The 25652-nt window shown below is 41.9% G+C and overlaps 1 protein-coding gene across 1 annotated transcript in view; it reads right to left on the reverse strand.

Moving 5' to 3' along the window:
* The window catches only part of GPM6A (glycoprotein M6A), a 257612-nt gene extending 241157 nt beyond the window's left edge, over positions 1-16455 (reverse strand). The window contains exon 1 of the mRNA XM_027529712.1: positions 16378-16455. Coding sequence (XP_027385513.1) covers positions 16378-16381 — 4 coding nt within the window. The 5' untranslated portion in view covers positions 16382-16455. The remainder of the gene's footprint in view (positions 1-16377) is intronic.
* Positions 16456-25652: the final 9197 nt, after the last annotated feature.

Consider the following 25652-nt stretch of genomic DNA (forward strand, 5'->3'; position numbering starts at 1 on the left):
TAATGCCTCTAGAGGTTCAGTTCTTATCAGTTTCTAGCCAACTCTTTAGAAATAGTTAAACTCTTAAACTGCACATGAAAACAATAATTTTTATTTAGTTAATTTATTCTTTGATCTTAGGTTACTGTTTACTTTTATTCAATGAAAAGATTTATTAGTCAAAGATAAAGTAATATAATTAGAGTTACAGAGTCTTAGTACTTTATTAGTTGTCTATCCGGAAAATGAACTATGCAAAAATCATACTAAATTGATTTCTGTATAAAAGGTGCTGAGGTAATTTAAAATGATTCTGATTCATTCACTGAGGTATTAGAAATAGAAGATGTTTCTTTCCAAAACCATGATAACAGTTGCTTTGAAGCCCTCACATGCACTAAGAATTAAAACAGGCTATTCACATTAGAAAATTCAGTGATTTATACTTTTTAATTCAGTCATCCAATTTTAATAAGTTATCTTAAGATACTTTACACTGATGTTTTTCACCAGTTTGGGGGTTTTTAACTTAAGTTTCTAACTCACTGTCTGTGGTTTATAATATGATGTCTCTCAAACTAGTTTCTTATGTCAAAAACATCCTTTTGTTCACTGAAAGCAATTAAATAAACCAAATGTTATAGTAGGACATTGCAATCCAGAATCAGAGGTATGTACCACACAAACTCAGTAAGTAAAGTTTTACAACAAGGAGCACCAATTATTACAGAGGCTTGACTGTGTACAGGTAGAAAGAAATGTGGTAGTAAGCTCCATTGACTGAATCCTGCCACGAGTCAGGGACTAGGCATTCACACAGAACCCACTGCTTCTTCTCATCATTGTGACCCTACGAGTAATGCAAACCTGCCACAATGAGAAGCTACAGCTCAGAGAACACCAACATGTTACAAAACTGCATAACCAACAAGTAGAAGTACCTAGACTTAAACAAAACAAAACAAAAAAGAATTGAATAACATTCGAAAAATAAATATAAACTCCTGCATTCCTTAATATGGTTGGATATGAGGACATTTACCTAATGAACCACTGGTTCCTTAAAAACCATTAAATATTCTGCAAACTAAAAGACTAATATGCTAATATATTAATTGAAATCAGTTTTAAATACTTAAAATAATCTTTGGATAAATGATTGATAGACAAATCAAAGAAACAGATTTTTAGAACAGCTTGAATAATTAGTGACCAAAATTAATCACATCTGAGACAGAAGAATTCATCAAAGTTAGACTTTACAATATGACATGACTTTGCCAACAAAGGTCTGTCTAGTCAAGGCTATGGTTTTTCCTGTGGCCATGTATGGATGTGAGAGTTGGACTGCGAAAAAGGCTGAGTGCCAAAGAATTGATGCTTTTGAACTGTGGTGTTGGAGAAGACTCTTGAGAGTCCCCTGGACTGCAAGGAGATCCAACCAGTCCATTCTGAAGGAGATCAGCCCTGGAATTTCTTTAGAAGGAATGATGCTAAAGCTGAAACTCCAGTCCTTTGGCCACCTGATGCAAAGAACTGAGTCATTGGAAAAGACCCTGATGCTGGGAAAGATTGAAGGCAGGAGAAGGGGACGACAGAGGATGAGATGGCTGGATGGCATCAATGACTCGATGGACATGAGTCTGAGTGAACTCCGGGAGTTGGTGATGGACAGGGAGGCCTGGCATGCTGCAATTCATGGGGTCACAAAGAGTCAGACACGACTGAACTGAACTGTATTATAATAATCAGAATGTGCTAATAATGGAAAGTTCAACCATGAATTGAGAAAATTTTCATATCTTCAATATTCCTACATAATAAAAAATAACCACATAAAACCAAGTGTTTGTAGTATTTTATTTAGTATTCTCTCTTGAGAGTGCTAAATGTTATTAAATAAAATAAGCAACTTACTGCAATGCTTTGAATTTAAAATAAACATTAAAAGCCTTATTGCTCTTTAATAATATCTTGGAATGAGGGGTCTAAAATTTGCTTGATGAATGCATTCTATACAGATGGACTTCATATGTTCTGATTTTTAAGATCATCCCTAGACATCTTTTGAGCAATGTCTTAATCTTTACTCTAGCTTATTCCTAATACTATGTCCTAGCCATAAAAGCCATAACTAATCAGTTTATCCCTAAGAAAACACATGACTACACTGTGCGTTGGTTTTGAAAAATAAGCACCAAGGGCTTCCCTGATAGGTCAGTTGGTAAATAATTCTCCTGCAATGCAGGAGACTCCGGTTCGATTCCTGCGTTGGGAGGATCCGATGGGGAAGGGACAGGCTACCCACTACAGTATTCTGGCCTGGAGAATTCAGTCCATGGGGTCGCAAAGAGTCGGACATGACTGAGCAACTTTGACTTTCACTTTCTTTCATCCACAGTTTCCTGTATGATAGACTTAAAAAAATTACGACTGAAGACTTAGTAAGACAAACTTACTTTTACAGTTTGGTTTATATGTGTGTATGTACACACTCACATATGTTTATATGTATTGAGTATTATCTCTTAGTCTGACATTGTTAAATTATTTTAATATGTTGTTGTTGTTGTTGAGTCACTCAGTCCTGTCTGACTCTTTTGTGACCCCATGGACTGTAGCCTGCCAGGTTCCTCTGTCCCTGGATTTCCCAATCAAGAATACTGGAGTGAGTTGCCATTTCCTTCTCCAGGGGATCTTCCTGACCAGGGATCAAACCCGTGTCCCCTGCATTAGCAGGCAGATTCTTTACCACTGAGCCACTAGGGAAGCCCTTTATTTTAATAGATTTTTAATAGATTGTGTCATTTATTCTTCTGAACTTCAGGTAGTCCAGGGTATTATTATTGTGTGTACAAATAACAAATAAAATAACTAACTGAAGCTCAGGGAGTTCAGATCACCTTTCCAAAGCAGTGACTCCAGGAACTAAAAACAGACTTCTCTAAATCAAAAAATGCAAAAAAGTGCCATGAATTTGCCATGAAAGTTTATTTATTCAGATTCACTTAGAAATTAATGAATTGGAGAATAAAAAATTCTATTCAAGTTGATTTCAAAAGTAAAATAACATAAACTTTTTTCCTCACCGTTAACCCATTTGGGAGAAGTTTAAACTTTATATGCCTCTAAAAGAGTCCTTATGTCAGGAGAAATTACAAATATATATGACTTGTGAAAAAAGAAAAAAATTATCTATTCATATTTTATGTCATAGTAGAATTTAATACCAAAAATTAATTACTCACCAAATCTACCTTTCCCCAGAAAAATAAAATAATTATAGCTCTTCTCAAGATAGCACGGTCAAGTGCAAAATGTCCTGAGTCTTTGTTGAAAATAAAACCCGAGTATTTGCTGTCATTGTAGCAAGTTCAATGAACTTCTTGTTATTGCTGGATATGTTTATCTTTGTAACCCAAGCAATGGTACCCAACAACTTGGCACTTAATCATTTTAAAATTAAAAGATTAAGTCCACTGAAAGCCTAATTATGAAAGCTGGAAGAAAAAAAATGGGGAAAAAAGGAGTGCAAATAATTTCAAGCTTAGTATCCAAATAAACCTTGGAAAGGAATGCTTAATTAACTCTATGGTGTTGTTCTCCAAGAAAAGAATATATTCATTTTCCCTAGGAAATTAAACTTTTCTGTAGTTAGATATTCAAAGACTAAAGAAACTTAATTGAGATTCTTAAAAGATAGTAAGCAGGACTTGTTGCTATGACTCCTACCACCAGCATGCAGCTTAATCAGCACCCATGGCAATCACTGGGAGGAAATGGCTATTTTAGTTCTTAGTTCTACTTCTAAAGATGCAGGGATCAAAACTGAAATTTGACCTAGAAGCTGTCATGGTTCTAAAGCTGCATGACAAAAGGTTTGGCAAGTGTTAATAAGAATAGGAAAACAACAACCAACAAAGCATTCAGATTTCTCAAACTTTCAAGACAGTAAAGTGCAGCAGACTAGCCAAGAGCCTAACAGCCAAAGATTAAACCCAATGTGCCGTGATGGGCATGCTCACTGCTCTAATCTGTTGTCAATGATCAAAGACGAGATGTTTTCTCATACTGAACACCCAGTAAACAAACAGTGAGCTACAGCCACTGGGACGGAAGAAGCAAGCCAGTGACCAAGAAAACAGAAGGACCGGCTGGACCTGAGAGCAGACAGATACTTGCACCTCGATTCTGCCGTCGGCGCAAGAACTGAAGGATCAGGGTTAAGTCTGCTGGTGCTTCTGAGCAGTCAGAGGGAGAGACACACTGCCTGAACACACCTGCACTCAGAGCTTCGCCCGCGTGGAGCCCCACATATGGAGAAAGCCACAGTGGAAAATGAAAAGACATCCGTACAGATACCCAATTAGTCTTTGGAAATTCGCCTATCCAGAACTCTTTAATTATATAGTGTTTCATTTTAACTATGTTGCTTTGGGTCAGTCCCTTACACAGAAGATGGGAGAGAACTGAATGAGTCTTTCAACCCCAAGGATATAGTCTTCTTCAAAGATTCAAAGGGAGGGGATATATGTACATCTGTGGCTGATTCACTTTGCTGTACAGTAGAAACTAACACAACATTGTAAAGCAACAATACATCAACAAAAATTAAAAATAAAATAAATAACGTTTTAAAATAATAAAAAAGATTCATCATTTTGAACTTTAAAAGCCAAAGTAAAGCAAAAAAAAAAAGGAAAAAACAGAGTGGCAAAAAAAAAGAAAGGAAACAGAAAAAAGGCCCAGAATTAGGGCGACCTGCAGGTCAGAACGTGAAACTTAAGGTGTTAAGAAAAAGGATCTTTCTTCTCTGCCCTTCATCTCATATCATGCACAATAAGTATAAAGATATGAACAAAGGAGACAATATTGCATAATGCTAAATAATTAGGGGTTTAAATAACTACTAAATCCTCTCATTACTTAACTATACCACATTCTTTGATATCAAAAGTTTCAAATTTTTAATTTTCAACTGAATTTGAATAGTATAATTGTCCACTAAGTTATAATATGTAAATAAATACATTGAATTATTTCATTCATAATTAAGTGGATGTCCTAACATCTCTGAGTCAAATTTTTATAAATGTCTGATTATATCACACATTCAATGGGAAATTGGATCTTAAGAGCTTGTTTTATGGTTCTGTTTTTTGGGAGGGACGCCAACTGCACACTCTTAGTAAAACACTCTTTCATCCGGAAAGTTTGCCATCTTGCACAGTTTCTAGGGAGGACCACCTGGGTAGCAGGAACTAACAGGTAGCATTTCTCTGGACAGGTAGATCCGCACAGCAATCCTGAATCCCTTGGGTTGACCTAAGTCATACCAGATCATCCTCATACTTATTGATGTGGGATATATGCAGTTTCGTTCATTAGCAATTGTCTGAATTGAGAATATTTTCAGTTTGTTATTGTTTGTTCTTGATGGCTTCGTTCTCTCTCTCATCAGAAGACTACCTTCCAGTTGGTATTCTAACAGAAAGTTTCTCTTCTCATTATCTCTTCTGATTCCTTCCTTTCTGCTACATCTGTAACTAAATCTGATAATTTCCCTATCACTCCCTGGCTGAAAGGCTACAGTTGCACGCTCTTGCGTTAGAACCATTTTCTCAATCCTTATATGAAGACTTCTGCCTGTGCTGCAGTGATCCAGGTTCTTGGACAAAAGAACATTTGCAAAAGGGTGCTTGGGGCTCTGGGCCATGACTGAATGGAAGGGGACTAATGATGCTTATGCTAAAGCTGAAGCTCCAATACTTTGGGCACCTGATGTGAAGAATCAACTCCCTGGAAAAGACACTGACGCTTGGGAAAGACTGAAGGCAAAAGGAGAAAGGGGCAGCAGAGGATGAGATGGTTAGATAACACCACTGACTCGATGGACATAAATTTGAGCAAACTCCTGGAGATAGTGGAGGACAGAGGAGCCTGGTGTGCTACAGTCCATAAGGTCACAGAGTCAGACACAACTTAGCGACTCAACAACAATGATGGGCTAGCGCAGAGGGAAATCAAATGAGGTAGCCAGGGCTCAGAGGACAATGAGTGGGTTTAGAGGTAGAGTACCAGAGTGAGAGGCAGAGGGTAAGATGCTGTGACCAGCAGACCCTGCTTTGCCCACTGCCGGGCACCATTCTCAGGTGTTCTACATGATCGGAAGCCCTCAGGGGCACAATGGCAATCACACAATGGAAGCTGTGCATTGTTACTGATGCTATAGCAAGACTGGTTTTAATTTAGACGCTCAGCAAATCCCACTTAACAACAAAATCCAGGGGTGAGTTATGAGAACCCGCGTCAAGGGAGGGTGGGGAGGGCGGAAATGACTAATCCCGAAAGGGTCAAAAACACTCATGAGATCTGGGGGGACATCACAGAAGAGCTGACGACGTGTTCTACAAAGGAACAGGAGTGGCAGGAAGTCAGGCAGCTGCAGCGGTCAGTCAGAAAGCGAAGCAGACAAATAGCCTGAACTTCAAAGAGGCAGACTTCCATAAGGGTAGCACCCCATGTCCCAGTCCAGAGGTCATGGGGGGAGGTGGAAAAATTCATAACAGAGAGCCGGAGCGGGGAAGCAGACTCAGGTGGGCCCCGAGCACGCTCAGCCCACCTCCTTGGTTCTGGCCACACCTCCACCCCTCCTTCTGACAGAATCACACACGCCCAGATTCCCTTCACGGTCCGCATTCAGAAAACCTCCCTGGATGAATGCAGCCTCCATGGGTCTCTCCCATTCTGGACCGACGGCTTTAGCAATCATTACATTAGTCTAGATCTCCATTATCTAATTTTCTCAAATTCTCAGATGGTTTTCTACGCGTGTGACTTTTGTATCTCCCAATTGATATACAAGTACTTTTGGAGCAGAAATGAGAATCTGGGCTTCATGCATCTTTCGCTGTCATGATATGTAGAAAGGTGAGCATGCTTGGTCCAATCAATATTAAAACACACTTAAGAGGCTGCTTGTTTTGAAAGGAGTACTCTTTTTAGTTTTTTACCTTCTTAAATTTTTTCAGCTTTGATGAGGTATAATTGACAAACAAACTTGTGTATACATATGTGTGTGTGTGTGTGTGTGTGTGTATTTAACATGGTGATATAGATAAACATTGTGAATGATGACCATGATTAAGTTAATTAACACATCCATCACCTCACAAAGTTACCTCTTTTTCCACGGTGACAAGCTTAAGGTCTACTCTCTAATAACTTCAAGTATATAATATAGAGCATTATTTTACTATGGAAGTGTTGGTGGCCTTAGGTACAATGATTCTGTGATAATGATGATTTTAATATGAGGCGATGAGGCTGTTGTCGTTCAGTCGCCAAATCATGTCCAACTCTTTCCAACTCCATGGACTGCAGCACTCCAGGCTTCCCTGTACCTCACCATCTCCCAGAGTTTGCCCAAGTTCATGTCCATTGAATCGGTGATGCCATCCAACCATCTCATCCTCTGTCACCTCCTTCTCCTCCTGCCCTCAATCTTTCCCAGCATCAGGGTCTTTTCCAAAGAGTCAGCTCTTTGCATCAGATGGCCAAGGTATTGGAGCTTCAGCTTCAGCATTAGCCTTTCTAATGAACATTCAGGGTAGATTTCCTTTAAGATGGACTGGTTTGATCTCCTTGCAGTCCAAGGGACTCTCTAGCACCACAGTTCAAAAGCATCAACTCTTTGTCACTCAACCTTCTTTATGGTCCAGCTCTCACATCCGTACATGACTTTGAGAAAGACCATAGCCTAGACTATACAGAGCTTTGTCAGCAAAGTGATGTCTTTGCTTTTTAATACACTGTCTAGGTTTGTCATAGCTTTCCTGCCAAAAAGCAATCTTCTGATTTTCATTGGTATTTTTAAATTGTTTTACCTCCTTTGAGTTTAGTTATCACTTTACCTACCTCCCAGTTAAACAGGATGTAGGTATCATGTTATATAAAAGGGATTTTATTAAGGTAATGCTGAGAAATGGTTGAAACTAAATAATAACACTAAGTAGTGATCTCTACTTCATTTATACCTAAGGAACCAATTACTTAAAAATTGTGCACTTATATTAATAGTTGCTCTGGATTTTTCTTCTTTACAGACTTCTCGCCCTGAGTTTAATTTCTCATCTATAATTAACAAACAAAATTATATTCTTCTTTGTAAATTTTTCTTTAGGAAGGAAAGAATCTATCAAACCGTGACAATAATGGATCTTTGTCACACATATATGTAGCATCTCATTATGAATTTTTGTTCTTTTTGTACTGTTTCATAGAAAACCTGAAGCAGGACTGCAGAAAATCCCCTTACTATCCAACGTTCGTTATTTGTGCTTCAAATTTAGACTGAAGCAGACAGCTGACTTATCTCAATAACAGAAAATGTCCATTAAAATAAATATGTTACTGTGTATCATTAGATTGGCCAAACAGTGCATTCAAGTTTTTCCATAAGATGGTTAAGGATACAATGCATGATAGATGATAGAGGGAGGTGAAGCTGGAGAGGACCAGTGGGGCAAGAAGAACTGTGCTGGCATGGGTTGTTTGGATCATCACGTGGGGTGATTTGGGAGGAGACCAAGGAGGCGAGGTGACTGGCAATGGGAAAACCACCAACATCCAGGCTGGAGCGGGTAAGGACATAGGATGAGACAGTGTGGGCATTCAGATGTGTGATGACATCCGCTCAACAAGGCCAGGCATACTGGAGTCATCAAGAAAAACAAAGAGAAGGAAGAGGGCAAAGGAAGAGAGGAGGGAACCAGTCAGACTCAGGAAGGAGGAATTCCATTTTGCAGGCATTGAGACTGAAGCCTGCAAGGGGCGGCTGGGTGGACAGAGCTGACCCTTGAGCACACGGAGCCAGATTTATGGGCACATATGTAACGCTTGAAACCCCGAGACAGGAAATCATCAGTAATTTTCTGTGGGAGAGTTACTGTAAACTGGAGAGCACCGTCCATCAACAGGCTAAGACGTGACTGGTAAGATGGCAGAGGAGCTCAACAGAGACTTAGGCTAAGTCTCAGCAAGGCCCAGGTGAGGAGAGGCAGCAGCACGGGGCTCAGCTAGCTTGATGGGGGATGGAAGCTTCTGGAAGAGCTAGTTCTCCAGGCATGTCCCAGGCTTCATCCTCAACGCTGGTTGAAGCTCATGTGAGAACTGCAGGTCCACCTCTCAAGCCCAAACTTTCTGATCTCAAATCTTGGCAGTGGGACCCACAAACCGGTACTTAGCATATTCTCCAAGTTATTCTATTCAGACAATAGCCTTAGAGGCTCTAGAACAAGATGTCTTACAGAAACAGCCAGAGATAGTGATTTTGCTATCATTACATAGTTTGCTGCTGCTGCTGCTGCTAAGTCGCTTCAGTCGTGTCCGACTCTGCGCGACCCCAGAGACGGCAGCCCACCAGGCTCTGCCGTCCCTGGGATTCTCCAGGCAAGAACACTGGAGTGGGTTGCCATTTCCTTCCCCAATGCATGAAAGTGAAAAGTGAAATTGAAGTCGCTCAGTCGTGTCCGACTCTTAGCGACCCCATGGACTGCAGCCCACCAGGGTCCTCCTTCCATGGGATTTTCCAGGCAAGAGTACTGCAGTGGGGTGCCATTGCCTTCTCCATTATATAGTTTGGGTTATCTCAAATATTGTAGAGAAAGTAATGAGTGACTATTCTGACTTTAGGTTGTCTTAACAAAGTAAAGAAGAATTTAATTCCATGTCATCTTACCTTCTGAACTCCTCAGGCACTCTTCCAGTCCTATCAGTTATATAGGTCAGGCCTTTATCTCCTGTTGAGATGTAGTTCTGTCTGTCTGCCATGTCATGAGTCCTGGGCACAGAGTATGTGGCTTCGGATTATCTATCCTCATTCCCTCACCTCTTGTCAAACAGTCGAAAATAGAATGACCTCAAATCAGTCAGGTTGCAACCATCAGAATCTAATTCTTTTTTAAGGCCTCTAAGTTTCTAGGTTGGAACTAATTCTGTCCTTGACTTTAAACCCATCTCCTTTACCCTATTTTTTCTTTGTTTTTCAATCATCTAAGGAGAAAGACCTATATTTTTGTAACCATAAATGTCAGCTCTCTTTCCAATTAAAAATAGTAAAATGAGACTTACACTTAAAGTTTTAATAAACTGAAAGTTACATATTTAATTTAGAAACGTATCTTTCAAAAAAAGTGATAGTTAAGACTACACTTATTTTTAGTTGCACCATACCAACTGCGTATTTCATACAGTCAACACATTCTTGAAAAATAAAGCAATCTTCTGAACTGTTCACTACAAAACATTTAGTTTAGTGTGACAAGAAGATATTGAATAAAGGATTTATACATTTCAATTTATGACAAACTCAAACTTAAGTAAAATAAACAGTAATTTACAATAGCCTTAGAAACTTCAAATTGAAATTAAAATAAAGAAATACCAGCTGATTATATTTGAAATTATTCTGAGCAGAGCTTACCCCAGCACTTCACTAACACACTTCCACCCAGGCATGAATTTCCACATTCAAATGTTTTCCTGTGAAACTAGTGTGACTATCTGGACGTCTTTACAGTTCTCACGGAAGTATCGATCCTTTATCATATGTGTTTCAGACATTTGCTGTATGACACAGGGAACTCAAACCTGGTGCTCTGTGACAGTCTGATGGGGTGGGAAGTGGGAGGGAGATTCAAGAGGGAGGAGGTATATGTACACCTATCGCCGATTCATGATGATACATGGCAGAAATCAACATAATATTGTAAAGTAATTATCCTCCAATTAAAAAAAATTTTTAATAAAACATCAAATTTTCAGAGGTCAACCTGATGATGTCTCTATTGTGAAACACGTTTACCAGGCATCTCTTTTAGGAATGAGCTCAAGCAGCTGGCTCCCTCAGTTCCTTCTCTCCTTGAATAGGCATGCTCCTCCCTTGACTCTGACTATCCCCAATGATTTCTGTGAGCATTAGCATGCAGCAGAAGTGGCGCTATGGAACCTACGATGTTCTAGCTTATAAGAGGTCTTGCAACTTCTGCCTGGGTTTTTTCCTAGAACACTTTTCTAGGGATGTACCCACTTGGAACCCAGCCACCATGCTGCAAAAAGTCCAAGCCACTTGCAGGCAGCCCCACCTGAACTCCCAACCAGTAGCCAGCATCCACCGTCAGCTACAGGTGGGAGCCACTTTAAGCGACCAGCCCAAGTCTTCAGATGCCTGACCCTCAGCATATACTGAACTGCAAGGCAGGAGACCTCAAATAAGAACTGCTCAGCAGTAAAGTCCACAGAACCATAAGGGATAATAACTAATTGTTTTAATTCACTAGTTATAAGGATACATGGTATGCAGCAAAGATAACCAAAATATCAATCTTTCTCTGCTCAGGATCAAACTTTTATAATTTTCTAGAGCATATAACATACTAGAGGGCTTCCCAGATGGTTCAGTTCAGTCTCTCAGTTGTGTCCAACTCTTTGTGACCCTATGGACTGTAGCACACCAGGCCTCCCTGTCCAGAGTTTATTCAAACCCATGTCCACTGAGTCAGTGATGCCATCCAACCATCTCATCCTCTGTCGTCCCCTTCTCCTCCCACCTTCAATCTTTCCCAGCATCAGGGTCTTTTCCACTGAGTCAGTTCTTCGCATCAGATGGCCAAAGTATTGGAGTCCCAGGTGGCACTAATGGCAAAGAACCCACCTGTCAATGCAGGAGACATAAGAGTCACAGGTTCAATCCCTGGGTTGGGAAGATCCCCTGGAGGAGGGCAGGGCAACCCACTCCAGAATTCCTGCCTGGGAAACCCCATGGACAGAGGAGCCTACAGTCCTCTGGGCTCCTCTGGTGGGCTACAGTCCATAGGGTCGCAAAGAGCTGGACATGACTGAAGCGACTTAGCACAGCAAACCATGTAATATACTAGAGGCCAATTGACCCTTAAAAAGTTTCAACTAGTAGTTTAGCACCTTTAAAATATTCTTGGTTTGTTTCATGGAAATAGCTCAAGCTTATCTTTTTACATGTTTTTATTAATTATTACTAAATCAAGATCTGAGCTACACAAATGTATAGAATCATGAATGACCCTTCATCAAACAAAAGAGAAAACAGGATCCCTCACGTCTGCATAATCCACCTAAAGATGATCATTTGCTTCTCTGACTTCAAATCCTGCCTCTCTGTACCTTGTTCATAACTACCTCTAGGGGGTCATACTTCTCTGAAGAAAAAAAAGTATGAATTTGAGATGATACCACATGTCATTATTCTTGGCTTAAATTTGCAAATAATTTTCAGATCCTTAACCAAGATCCTTTTTACTGAAACTGAATGACATCAAAATATTTCTGTCTGATGTTCTCCTCTTGTCAAAATTTGTGGACTCCTAGATCTAACACTGAATGTTAAAGATGTCACACTTCACTGTTCTAATTTCAGGGCACTGATACATGTTATGTGGTTGATATTTCTCTTCCTGCAGATAATGTTTATCCTCCTTCCCTTTCCCTCAACCAGCCCTCCACATACCTGTTCACCTCCAAACAGGTAATTTATTACATGGATTTACTGCTCACCAAAGGCTGGTGACCTTCTAATCTTTATTTTCCTTCTTATTCTTGTGCTCTGATTAATTTCTCACTATATGTTTCCAATTTACTAACATATGTGTTAACATGTTTAGCCATCACCATTTAATTAACATCTCAAAAATGAAATTTATCTTCTGTCCAAAGCATCTGGAAAATAAACCATCTGTTTTATTCTTTAAAAACTCTATCAAGGGATCTACTATATCCCCAATCCTCAAGGTTTCAAATCTCCAGAAAATGCTGCTTATTCAACCTCCTCTTTATCAATTAATTTCCTAATTTTAGACTTTTCATTAGAAATATCATTCATCCATCTTTCTTTCTCCATTTCTACTGGTGCTACTATTTCACCGCAACTGAACCAGACACGGACCATAACACTTCAGGATTACTGTGACAACTGGTTCTGCCCTAATTTATCCTTTATCTTAAGCAACACTGCTCAATTTGTCTTCCTCAAACACTCATTTCACTACAATTCCTCTCTACTCAAGAATATTCCATGATTTCCTCTTTCCTATTATATACATTCTCAATTCCTCAGGTTGCTTTTGAAGGTTATCCAAAATCAAGTCTCATCCTGCCAATCCATTCTGTCAGTCGTGTCTTATTGCTCCCTGAAATTCTTTCAGCTCTGCTCAGGGATCCATTACTCTAGGTGGAATACCTGTCTCCTTCCCAAATCCTTCACATCCCTTCAAGCACCACCAGGTTCAGAGCCACTCCCTCCATGAAACTTCCCATAATATCTCCTGTATAATGTTCAACGTCACTTTTTAAATACAACAAAGTACACTGAGTGATGCGGTGAGAGGAGAAATTTAAAATATTCCCCCACCTGTCTCACACCAGAGCCTGCAATTTCATAATTAGTGACTGTGCAGGTTCAAGCCAACCTTGCAGCTAAAAAATAAATATTCTTAGCGATGAGTTAGTCCCATACTTTTTCAGTATGAAATATTTCATCATATCTTTTGTGCAGAGCAAAACTTGGGGGCAGAGAAGAAGCCCACTGCATACCTTGAAAAGCTGAAGGCATCACTGAGAAAATAAAATAAAAGGAGAAAGCAAGGGATACCAAATCTCAATTTGCCTGCTTAGCAAATAATGTGGGGTTTTTTTGAGAAACAGCCTTGTGCATTATAAATATGATAACTATCAATTATTCAGAATATTTTGATTAACCAATTACTTTCATTCTTCCATGATGCTAGAGCATGGGTTTCTTCTTCTGAGTCAAGCAAGAATTGATGGCTATATTCACCCCCACAGCACCGTCTTCCTCTCTTGAAATGATACATTTCAGTTGTCATGACACCAGTAAAAGATGGACTTACCCTGCTGGCACAGTCAGGCATTCAGCTACACTGCTTTCCCCCTTATCCTAGCAATTTGGACTCCAATGCTAAATCCTCACCCCCCTACTACTTCTAAATAAAAGAAGTGCTAAGTAATGAAGTTCTGTGCTTTTCACAAGTGAATTAAAAGATGAGGAGAAAGATGACCTTAAGTGACCAAGTGTTTTCTCTCTCATTTCTGCACAGATTTCCTTCCTTCCTTCCTTCTCTCATGCTGCCCACCCCTCCTTCTAGGGCTCTTGCTATGTGTGGACTGCGTGTCTGGGTCTCTGTCCTGATCTCTGGCCTCAGACCCTCACTCCCAGACCACCTATTTGTCCTTTCCTCTACCACCCGGCCCGCTGGGTTCTCACCGGCTTCCTCAACCCACTCTCTCCTACTAGCCATCTGACAGCTCCATGAGCTTTTAGTGACCTCAGTCACAATAAGAAAATGCAGTCCATTTATGGCACAGAAAGGAACAGACAAATTTCAGCTGTCAGTTTACAGGTAGGATAGAGAAGTTCTAAGAGTCAGAGATCAAACTCAGTCTGATCAGAGGGGTTCAGGGGCTAACCCCACCTCCTCTCCAGAACACTCTCCTGTAACCTGCTGCTGCTGCTAAGTCACTTCAGTCATGTCCAACTCTGTGCGACCCCATAGACCGCAGCCCACCAGGCTCCCCCGTCTTTGGGACTCTCCAGGCAAGAACACTGGAGTGGGTTGCCATTTCCTTCTCCAATGCATGAAAGTGAAAAGTGAAAGTGAAGTCGCTCAGTTGTATCAGACTCTTATTGACCCCATGGACTGCAGCCTACCAGGCTCCTCTGTCCATAGGATTTTCTAGGCAAGAGTACTGGAGTGGGATGCCATTGCCTTCTCCGCCTGTAACCTGAGATCCTGTCTAATTTGTTGAGGTAAAAGCCAAGACCTACGGTCTTCATTATAGTTTGGAAATGCAAGCTGGGGAAATAATTAACTTCAAAATTATGTGCACCTTACCCTTGGATAGATAGTCCACTCAAGCTTAAGGTCACTCTTCCTGGAGACTTTAGGCAGTATACAAAATAGCATCTTTAAATGCTTTCAGTGAAGTGAACAGATTACTTCACTGAAAGTCAATTATGTTGGTTTTTCCATTTATGAGAGCTTTTCCCCTCTATGTGTTATTCTAACAGGAGTTTATACGACCATGTACAACAAAAGAAAGAGCCTGAAACTCATTCTGCCATGCTTGGGGAAAAAAGTGTTTTATCTTTCCCTTTTAAACGGAACATTTTCCTTCTGTTTCAGAAAACTTTTTAAAGACAGCTCATGCTGCAGATCATTTGCAAGACGAGTTTATTCACAGGCCCTTAAAAATAGGACTTTTTAAAACTTTTCCAAAGTCATGCAACAGACTATGAATGTCTTGACCACAATTAACATTCATAGGCAAAAATGTCCTCAGCTTTCTCTGTCCTCCTTTCTTCCAAGCTGGCCAGCGTCTATAAACTCCACCGATTAGCAGTCAGAGCACCCCCTACCCCTCGAGCCTGTGGGAACTTAAGAATTTCCACCCGAGCACGTCAATCCCCAAGGCCTCCTTCACTCTGGAAGAAATCCCTCACAACAAAGGACAAGGGAGAGGCCGGGGGAGGGGCATAATGGACTTGGCCGAAAAGAAACGAGAACACTGGCACTGAAGGGTCAGTCCGGGCTGCCCGCCGATCCCTAATCAGCACGAAAAGCGGCCGCGCCGGCGGCTCCTCGGACCGCGCCTGCGGGATGCATGGTTCCAGCCCTCCGCCCCCTGCGCGCGGCTCCGAGCTCTTCTCCCGGGACGCCACCTCCTCGGGCACCGGTCCCCGCACCGAGTTCCCCGACCCCAGCCACTCGCACCCAAGTGCCGCCCCTAAACTCCAAAGCGGAAGCGGGGGCGGGGGGCACTCGGTCTAGAAACTTGAGCGGAGAGGCGCGCGCGCACCCCAGCACCCTGGGACACGGACCGGGTCGCACCCACCTCCCACTGGCCCGTCTCACCCCGAGGCAGGTCAGCCTTCAGCCTCAACTTGCAGCCTTTTACTCAACGATGGCACTCGATGGAGGCGGAGGCTGGAAAGTGTCCCTCCTCGCCCTGCCCCGGTGCCTTCCCGCACGCAAACCCGTGCAAGTGGAAGTTGCGCGAAGTCCCCTCTCCCCGCGCCCCGTCTCAGCTTGCTCCTGGGACGCACGTGGGGACAGCCCCCCAGCCTCGAACTCTGCGCCCCCCCCCGTCACGCCCACGCGCGGCGACCCCCTCTGGACCGCGGTCCTCCCCCGGCGCCCACCTCCGAGTGCCACCCCGTTCCCGCCGCCTGGCCCCCGGAGAAAAGTCCACAGACTGCTGGGGGGAGGTGTGCAATCCCAGGCCGGCCGGCCGACACCCGCTTTCTTCCCGAGGCCGAGCCCCGGGGCGCCCCGCGGGCTGCACACTCACCCATGGCGCCGCGTCCCGCTGCCCGGCGGCCCCTCCAAGTGCTGGCGGCCGACGCAGCGCGGGCCAGAGAGCTCCGCGCGCCTCTCCTGCTCCGCGCACCGCGCAGTGACAGCCTCGCCCCTCCCAGCGGAGCCGGCTCCCGGGGCTCCTGGCACCCGGCGGCCGCGCAGACCCCTCCCTCTTCCCACCTGCTCGGCGGACAACTGGCTGTGGCCTCGAGGTTCCCGCCGCGCCCCTCCCCGGCCCCCTTTCCCGCCCTGATCACGTCCACTTGGCCGGTCACTTGCAAACACCTCTCCCTGCAATACATTGAATACACATTACACACTCGCCCCGTCTTAGGGCACACGAATGACCTGGTAGCCAAGATCATAACCCGTAACCTGGAAACCCTAACCAGGAAAGCTGATTCCAGAGGAGTTTGATAGGATAATTTCCCTAAAAATCTTCTCTTGCTTTCAATATACTAGTTTTCCCTTAATAACAATGTTAAGGTAACAGGAAGAGAAAATTCTCCCATGAATTTATATCTCTCTTCTTTCTTCTATGTTTGTTTCTATAACCTGGCAAGGCTATAAAGTCCCTCCACGCCACACACACATCACAATATGCAAAAGTCACCTGGAAAATAAATGACTCAGTACAAGAAGCAGTAGATGCTGCTGGAAAAGCACTGGGCTTGCCAATTGGGAGGACTAGGTGGTGATTCCTGCTCTACTACTAATACAAGGGGACTCAGTTTCCTAATTTGTAAAATGAAAGATCTGGAAAAAGTGATCTCTAAGGTCCCTTCAAGCTAAAAAAAAAAATTATATAATTCTTCGGGTTATTGGCCTAGTTCTTACACGATTCATACTGGAGAGTTATTTCAGTAAGTCAGTCCCCGAAGTGTCTTAAGCTACTTTTTCATACAGGACACACCCTAAAAATACACAAATCTATGCCATAAACAAGCAGAAGAATGAAATAAAGTGCATGGTTACTAACCTCCAAGAACATTGCTAAATAATGGAGAAGACAATATGAAAAATAATTAAGAGCATGTTTGGCAGAAAAACATGAAGAAATGCTGAGCACATCAGTAACATGGCACAGAAACGTTTGCACAGCTATTCTTCAGGTAATGGAAGAGACACACTCCTGGAAGGATATTGCAAATGCATTTCAGTTAAATGGAAATAGAAAGTTGTTCTTATGGGTGGGGAAAGGAAGTAGTTGATAAAAGTTAAAAGTGCTCAATATCCCATTGAGAAATGAATCACCCTTCTGGAAACTAACATGAGCTGTGACTGCAGCAAAGAATAAACTTATACTGGATCCAAGAAAGATAAATGATGAATGTTTGGAGATTAATTCATAAGTACAGCTTTTGGGGACAACCACAACGGTGCGGTCACTCACCTAAAGCCAGACATCCTGGAATGTGAAGTCAAGAGGGCCTTAGGAAGCATCACTATGAACAAAGCTAGGGAAGGTTATGTAATTCCAGTTGAGCTATTTCAAATCCTAAAAGATGATGCTGTTAAAGTGCTGCACTCAATATGCCAGCAAATTTGAAAAACTCAGTAGTGGCCACAGGACTGGAAATGGTCAGTTTTCATTTTAATCCCAAAGATAGGCAATGCCAAAGAATGTTCAAACTACCACACAATTGTACTCATCTCACATGTTAGCAAGGTAATGGTCAAAATCCTTCGATCCAGGCTTCAACATTACATGAAATGAGAACTTCCAGATACACAAGCTGGATTTAGAAAAGGCAGAGAAATCAGCGATCAAATTGCCAACATCTGTTGGATCATAGAAAAAGCAAGAGAAATCTAGAAAAACATCTCTTTTTTTGCCTCATTGACTACACTAAAGCCTTTGACTATGTGGATTCTCCTCGACAAACTGTGGAAAATTCTTAAGGAGGTGGGAATACCAGACCACCTGACCTGCCTCCTGAGAAACCTGTATGCAGGTAAAGAACCAACAATTAGAACTGGACATGGAACAATGGACAGGTTCCAAATTGGGAAAGGAGTAAGTTAAGGCTGTATATTGTCACCCTGTTTATTTAACTTATGTGCAGAGTACATCATGTGAAATGCTGGGCTAGATAAATCACAAGCTAGAATCAAGATTGCCAGGAGAAATATCAGTAACCTCAGATATGCAGATGACACCACCCTAGTAGCAGAAAATAAAAAGGAACTAAAGAGCCTCTTAATGAAGGTGAAAGAAGAGAGTGAAAACATTAGCTTAAAACTCAAGATTCAAAAAACAAAGATCCTGGCATCTGATCCCATCACTTCATGGCAAATAAACGGGGAAGAAATGGAAACAGTGCTAGACTTCATTTCCCTGGGCTCCAAAATCACTGTGGATGGTGACTGCAGGCATGAAATTAAAAGACACTTGCTCCTTGGAAGAAAAGCTATGACAAACCTAGACAGCATATTAAAAATCACAGACATCACTTTGCTGACAAAGGTCCATATAGTGAAAGTTACAGCTTTTCCAGTAGTTAGTTCCATATGGATGCGAGAGTTGGACCATAAAGAAGGCTGAGCGCTGACGAATTGACGCTTTAAAACTGGTGCTGGAGAAGACTCTTGAGAGTCTCTTGGACTGCAAGGAGATCAAACCAGTCAAGAATCTTTCTTTAGGATCACTCCTAAAGAAAATCAACCTTGAATATTCATTGGAAGTACAGATGCTGAAGCTCCATTACTTTGGCCATTACTTCAGCTCCATTACTTTTCCAATTGGAAAAGACCCTCATGCTGGGAAGGATTTAGGGCAGAAGAAGAGGGCAAGAGAGGGCAAGATGGTTGGATGGCATCACTGATGCAATTGACGTGAGTTTGAGCAAACTCAGGGAGGTAGTGAAGAACAGGGAAGCCTGGCATGCTGTGGTCCATAAGGTCACAAAGAGTCAGCCATGACTGAAGTGACTTAGCATAAAATACATATATATCTTGTTAGTTTTCTCTGTTGAGCCCTGACTAATACAATTCACCAATTAACTGGTCATCATAAAGGGATCAAAACACAGTAACAGATAAAAGTTGCCAATGACCAACAAATGTTTATGGATAACATTAGCACATTTTGATTATCCTCAAAGTTAAAATTTTTTTCATATTTAGTGTCTTTCTTCCCAGAGCTGCAGAACAAATTTTAAGATATTTCTAAGAGTGTTTGACATTGATCTAAATGAAAAATTAGGAAATATGACTATGATCCATAATTTTATCCAAGAGTGATAAGTGATGTAGTACATTGTAAATTACCACATGTACACCTTATATAAATAAGCACAACCAACACCATTTTACAAAATCGCACAAAAATGTTTAAGAAAGAAATCACTGCTGCTGCTAAGTCACTTCAGTCATGTCCAACTCTGTGTGACCCCATAGACGGCAGCCCACCAGGCTCCCCTGTCCCTGGGATTCTCCAGGCAAGAACACTGGAGTGGGTTGCCATTTCCTTCTCCAATGCATGAAAGTGAAAAGTGAAAGTGAAGTTGCTCAGTCATGTCCCACCCTCAGCGACCCCATGGACCGCAGCCTTCCAGGCTCCTCCGTCCATGGGATTTTCCAGGCAGGAGTACAGGAGTGGGGTGCCATTGTCTTCTCCAAAGAAATCACTAAGGCCCTTTAAAAAGTAAAGTGTGAAAGGCAGAAGTTAGAATGATTTGTGTGAAAGGAAACTTAGATTCTGCACACAAAATAAGCTCATTAAACAACATGCCATTCTACATGCCCCAAAGGATATGGGAAACGTCAAGAAATTTCATTTTCAATGTGTTGTGAAACGTGATCCAGTTACCAGAAGCAAATGAGACGTAATTTTTTCCACCAATGAAGCAGTTTTGTATGTTGCTCAATTTACTCTAGATATCATAAAGATAAAAATGATTTGATAATATTTGTCTAGTGTGAACAAAACTATATTTCTCTTCCAAACTCATAGTACTTTGGCATTTTTATGTTCTTTGTTTTTAGATTATTTTCCCATATCAGGCAGTACTGAGTACTGAGTAGTTCCATGTGCTACATAATATGTCCTTATTAGTTATCTAGTTTACATATAGTAGTGTGTATAGTGTACATGTCAATACCAATCTCCCAATTTATCCCTCCTTCCCCTTACTCCTTTGTAACCATAAGTTTGTTTTCTACATCTATGACTCTACTTTTCTGCTTTTGTTTTGTTAAAAAAAAAAAACTTTCAGAATTCCGAGAAAGAAATGAACATATCTGAAGCATAATAAATTATTTCAGGATCTCAGACACACAATAGTTAAAGTGCAATTAAAATCAGATCTACTCTTAATGTAGAAGAAACAGACATCCCTTACGTATCTAGCACTCCTGCTGTGAACTCTACACTAAGGAGGTTTGTTCTGTGTGTGGCCATGAAGCCAGGCTTCAAAGCCCCATTTAAGCCACATCACCCCAGTCACACCTCATGCATTTCTTTAATGAAGATAAGCACTTTCTAGTTTCTTTATTCATTTGCTTCTTTGGAGAAGCCTGGTATTATGTTTTTACTGCAACATTTCAATTATGATACTATCTTTTGTGTCGATAGACCTAAATATGGTTTAATTTACCCTGAGTCCTTTCATCTGGGTAATCAGGGCAAGGAGTGACATGTGTATGATAACATCCAAGTCTTATCTGGATGGATCTCCTGGAAAGGTCAGATCAACCGTAAATAAGAGTCATGGGTTGTAGTACCTACTACGTGCGGCACAAAGTGAAGAAGAACTAAAGAGCCTCTTGATGAAAGTGAAAGTGGAGAGTGAAAAAGTTGGCTTAAAGCTCAACATTCAGAAAACGAAGATCATGGCATCTGGTCCCATCACATCATGGGAAATAGATGGGGAAACAGTGGAAACAGTGGCTGACTTTATTTTTCTGGGCTCCAAAATCACTGCAGATGGTGACTGCAGCCATGAAATAAAAGACGCTTACTCCTTGGAAGGAAAGTTATGACCAACCTAGAAAGCATATTAAAATGCAGAGACATTACTTTGTCAACAAAGGTCCATCTAGTCAAACCTATGGTTTTTCCAGTGGTCATGTATGGATGCGAGAGTTGGACTATAAATAAAGCTGAGCACTGAAGAATTGATGCTTTTGAACTGTGGTGTTGGAGAAGACTCTTGAGAGTCCCTTGGACTACAAGGAGATCCAACCAGTCCATCCTAAAGAAAAACAGTCCTGATGTTCATTGGAAGGACTGATGTTGAAGCTGAAACTCCAATACTGTGGCCACCTGATGCGAAGAGCTGAGTCATTTGAAAAGATCCTGATGTTGGGAAAGATTGAAGGCAGGAAGAGAAGGGGATGACAGAGGATGAGATGGTTGGATGGCTTCACCGACTCAATGGACATGAGTTTGGGTAAAATCTGGGAGTTGAGTTGGTGATGGACAGGGAGGCCTGGCGTGCTGCGGTTCATGGTGTTGCAAAGAGTCAGACATGACTGAACGACTGAACAGAACTGAACTGAACTATGTCCTAGGTCCTCTGCAAAACATCGCATATGTAGGTCTTCCAAGGACTCTGAATTCAGTGCATTATTACTATTAATTTACAATTAATAAATTATAATTTATTTATTAGTTTATTGATTGTAATAAATTTATATATGTTTCTACATTTCTAAATTCTGCTAATTTCTACATGTTGAAGCCAAGTCAGAGCAGTTGTCACATAACACAGTGAGGCTCAGATCCTCCAGGGACTCACAGGTCTGGGAGAGACCAATCAGTGGCATTCTTAGCAGAGCTCCAAGGACAAGATCCAAACACAATGGTGAAATCTGAATTAGGGAAAGAAATAAGTTGTCCTGAGACCACCGAACAGTGCAAGTAGCTTTTGATTCTGTAAACTGTATGGCGAACATCTGGACCAGAGTTAAAAATGACAACAGCATTTCAGAGCAGCATGGGCTGCCAGAGACCAACTGATTTACAGCATACGACTCCCCCACCACCATCCCATCTTCTACTCAGAGGCCAAATTTATCATCCAAGACACATGAATCTGCTTACGTAATTTTCTGATTTAAAATTCTTCACCTAAACGTTAAAATAAGTAAACATTGTACAATTAGTTTTTACTGGAGTATAGTTTATTTACAATGTTGTGTTAGTTGCAGGTATACAACAAAGTCAATCGGTTATACATAAGTCCACTCTTTTTTAGCTTCTGTTCCCATTTAGGTCATTACAGAGTAGTGAGTAGAGTTCCCTGTGCTATACAGTAGGTCCTTATTACTAATAAGGCATTACTTGTGATCGCTCACCTAGAGCCAGACATCCTAGAATGTGAGGTCAAGTGGGCCTTAGGAAGCGTCTCTACAAATACAGCTATTGGAGATGATGGAATTCCAGTTGAGGTACTTCAAATCCTGAAAGATGATGCTGTGAAAGTGCTGCACTCATTATGCCAGCAAATTTGGAAAACTCAGCAGTGGCCACAGGCCTGGAAAAGGTCAGTTTTAATTCCAATCCCAAAGAAAGGCAATGCCAAAGAATGCTCAAACTATCGCACAATTGCACTCATCTCACACCTAGTAAAGTAATGCTCAAAATTCTCCAAGCCAGGCTTCAGCAATACGTGAACCGTGAACGTCCAGATGTTCAAGCTGGTTTTAGAAAAGGCAGAAGAACCAGAGATCAAATTGCCAACATCTGCTGGATCATGGGAAAAGCAAGACAGTTCCAGAAAAACATCTATTTCTGCTTTCTTGACTATGCCAAAGCCTTTGACTGTGTGGATCACAATAAACTGTGGAAAATTCTAAAAGAGATGGGAATACCAGACCACCTGACCTGCCTCTTGAGAAACCTATATGCAGGTCAGGAAGCAACAGTTAGAACTGGACATGGAACAACAGACTGGTTCCAAATAGGAAAAGGAGTACGTCAAGGCTGTATACTGTCACCCTGCTTATTTAACTTCTATGCAGAGGACATCATGAGAAACGCTGGGCTGGAAGAAGCACAAGCTGGAATCAAGATTGCCGGGAGAAATATCAATAACCTCAGATATGCAGATGACACCACTCTTATGGCAGAAAGTGAAGAGGAACTAGAAAGTCTCTTGATGAATGTGAAAGAGGAGAATGAAAAAGTTGGCTTAAAGCTCAAGATTCAGAAAACTAAGATCATGGCATCTGGTCCCATCACTTCATGGCAAATAGATGGGGAAACAGACTTTAATTTTTCTGGGCTCCAATATCACTGCAGATGGTGATTGCAGTCACAAAATTAAAAGATGCTTACTCCTTGGAAGGAAAGTTATGACCAACCTAGATAGCATATTGAAAAGCAGAGATATTACCTTGCCAACAAACATCTGTCTAGTCAAGGCTATGGTTTTTCCAGTGGTCATGTATGGATGTGAGAGTTAGACTGTGAAGAAAGCTGAGCACTGAAGAATTGATGTTTTTAAACTGTGGTATTGGAGAAGACTCTTGAGAGTCCCGGACTGCAAGGAGATCCAACCAGTTCATCCTCAAGGAACCTCAAGGAGATTAGTCCTGGGTGTTCTTTGGAAGGACTGATGCTGAAGCTCAAACTCCAATACTTTGGCCACGTCATGCAAAGCACTGACTCATTGGAAAAGACCCTGATGCTGGGAGGGATTGGGGGCAGGAGGAGAAGGGGACAACAGAGGATGAGATGGTTGGGTGGCATCACCGACTCAATGGACATGAGTTTGGGTGAACTTCAGGAATTGGTGATGGACAGGGAGGCCTGGCATGCTGCAATTCATGGGACTGCAAAGAGTCGGACACGACTGAGCAACTGATCTGATCTGATCTGATCTATTTTATAAACAGTAGCATGTATATGTCAATCCCAATGAACCTATTTGCAAAATAGAAATTGAGTCACAGATGCAGAAACCAAGCTTAAGGTTACCAAGGGGAAATGAGTGGAGAGAGGGACAAATTGTAAAATTAAGAAAACATTTGAAACAGCATAGAGGGGACGTGGTGCCGTGGCGGCCCTCCACTCAGCTCTCCAGTCTCAGCTCTGGAGGCGGTCATTCCTCACATCAGTCCTCATGTTAACCCTGCACATCACTCTATGTGCATGCGTGCTCAGTCACCTCAGTAGTTTCAGTCATGTCCTACTCATTATGACCCTATGAATTGTGGCCCACCAGGCTCCTCTGTCCATGGTATTTCCCAGGCAAGAATACTGGAGTGGATTGCCATGCCCTCCTCCAGGGGATCTTCCCGACCCAGGAATCAAACCCATATCTCTTGTCTCCTGCACTGGCAAGCAAATTCTTTACCTCTGGGCCACCAGGGGACTCTTTACCACTGGGCCACCAGGGAAGCCATCACTGTTAAGGTTCCTGTTATTTGCCATATTTTCTCTTTTCTCAGATCTTTGAATATGCTATCCCTTTGGCTTAAAACAACTCTTTCTCCCAACCAATCTCCTCTCCTACTTTGCTCTGTAAATATCTACTGTCTGGGTTTTGCAGCTTGGATTCAAGGGCTGTTCATGACCTGGGGACTTGGACACACCATCTAAATGCTTCAAACACAGCCTGTCCTCCCATCACAGGAACTGAAGCTTCATTTCTCAGTGCCTGTGTCTCTGTTAAACTACAGGCTCTGGGAGGGCAGGAACCAGGGCTCTTCTCAGCACTGTGCACCCAGCATTAGGTGTAGTGCTTGACGCACAGTAGGTGCTCAACATTTTAACAGAAATTTCACACACACACACACACAATTTCTATCAAAGACACACAAGATATTTTGATTTGATGATCTCTCATCCTCCAGCTTTTGTATAGGAAAATACCGTTGCCCAGAAATCTTAAGTAATCTGCTTTAATTCATGTATTATTAGTGCTTTATAAGCACAAATCTCAGTCCACAAATTCCAATGCACAGAAAAGGTTTTATTTTCTAAAAGTTAATTTGACAGCAACTTAAATTTAAATTCCCTTAGAATGGATGGCAGGCCACCTAACCTTGAGGGTCCCAAAGTGTCTCCCCACAAGAGTACTGCAGAACCCCTGGGGTCTTTGTGCATTATTTTCAGAGCCTGTATGTGGGCGCTTACCGTCCCATTCTCTGTGATCCTGCCAGCCAGCAGCTCTGCAGCAGCCATGCCCACGCTTGGCTGTGGTTTCTTTGGAGAAAAAGAGCGCACTGGAGCTGAGAGTCCTGCCTTACCAAATGCACCACCTGTCACCTGGCCAGCTGCTCCGGCACATGGCAACACCAGATCCTAACTGAAGTCTC

The sequence above is a fragment of the Bos indicus x Bos taurus genome, chromosome 27 (assembly GCF_003369695.1).
Source record: "Bos indicus x Bos taurus breed Angus x Brahman F1 hybrid chromosome 27, Bos_hybrid_MaternalHap_v2.0, whole genome shotgun sequence".
NCBI classification, from domain to species: Eukaryota; Metazoa; Chordata; class Mammalia; order Artiodactyla; family Bovidae; genus Bos; species Bos indicus x Bos taurus.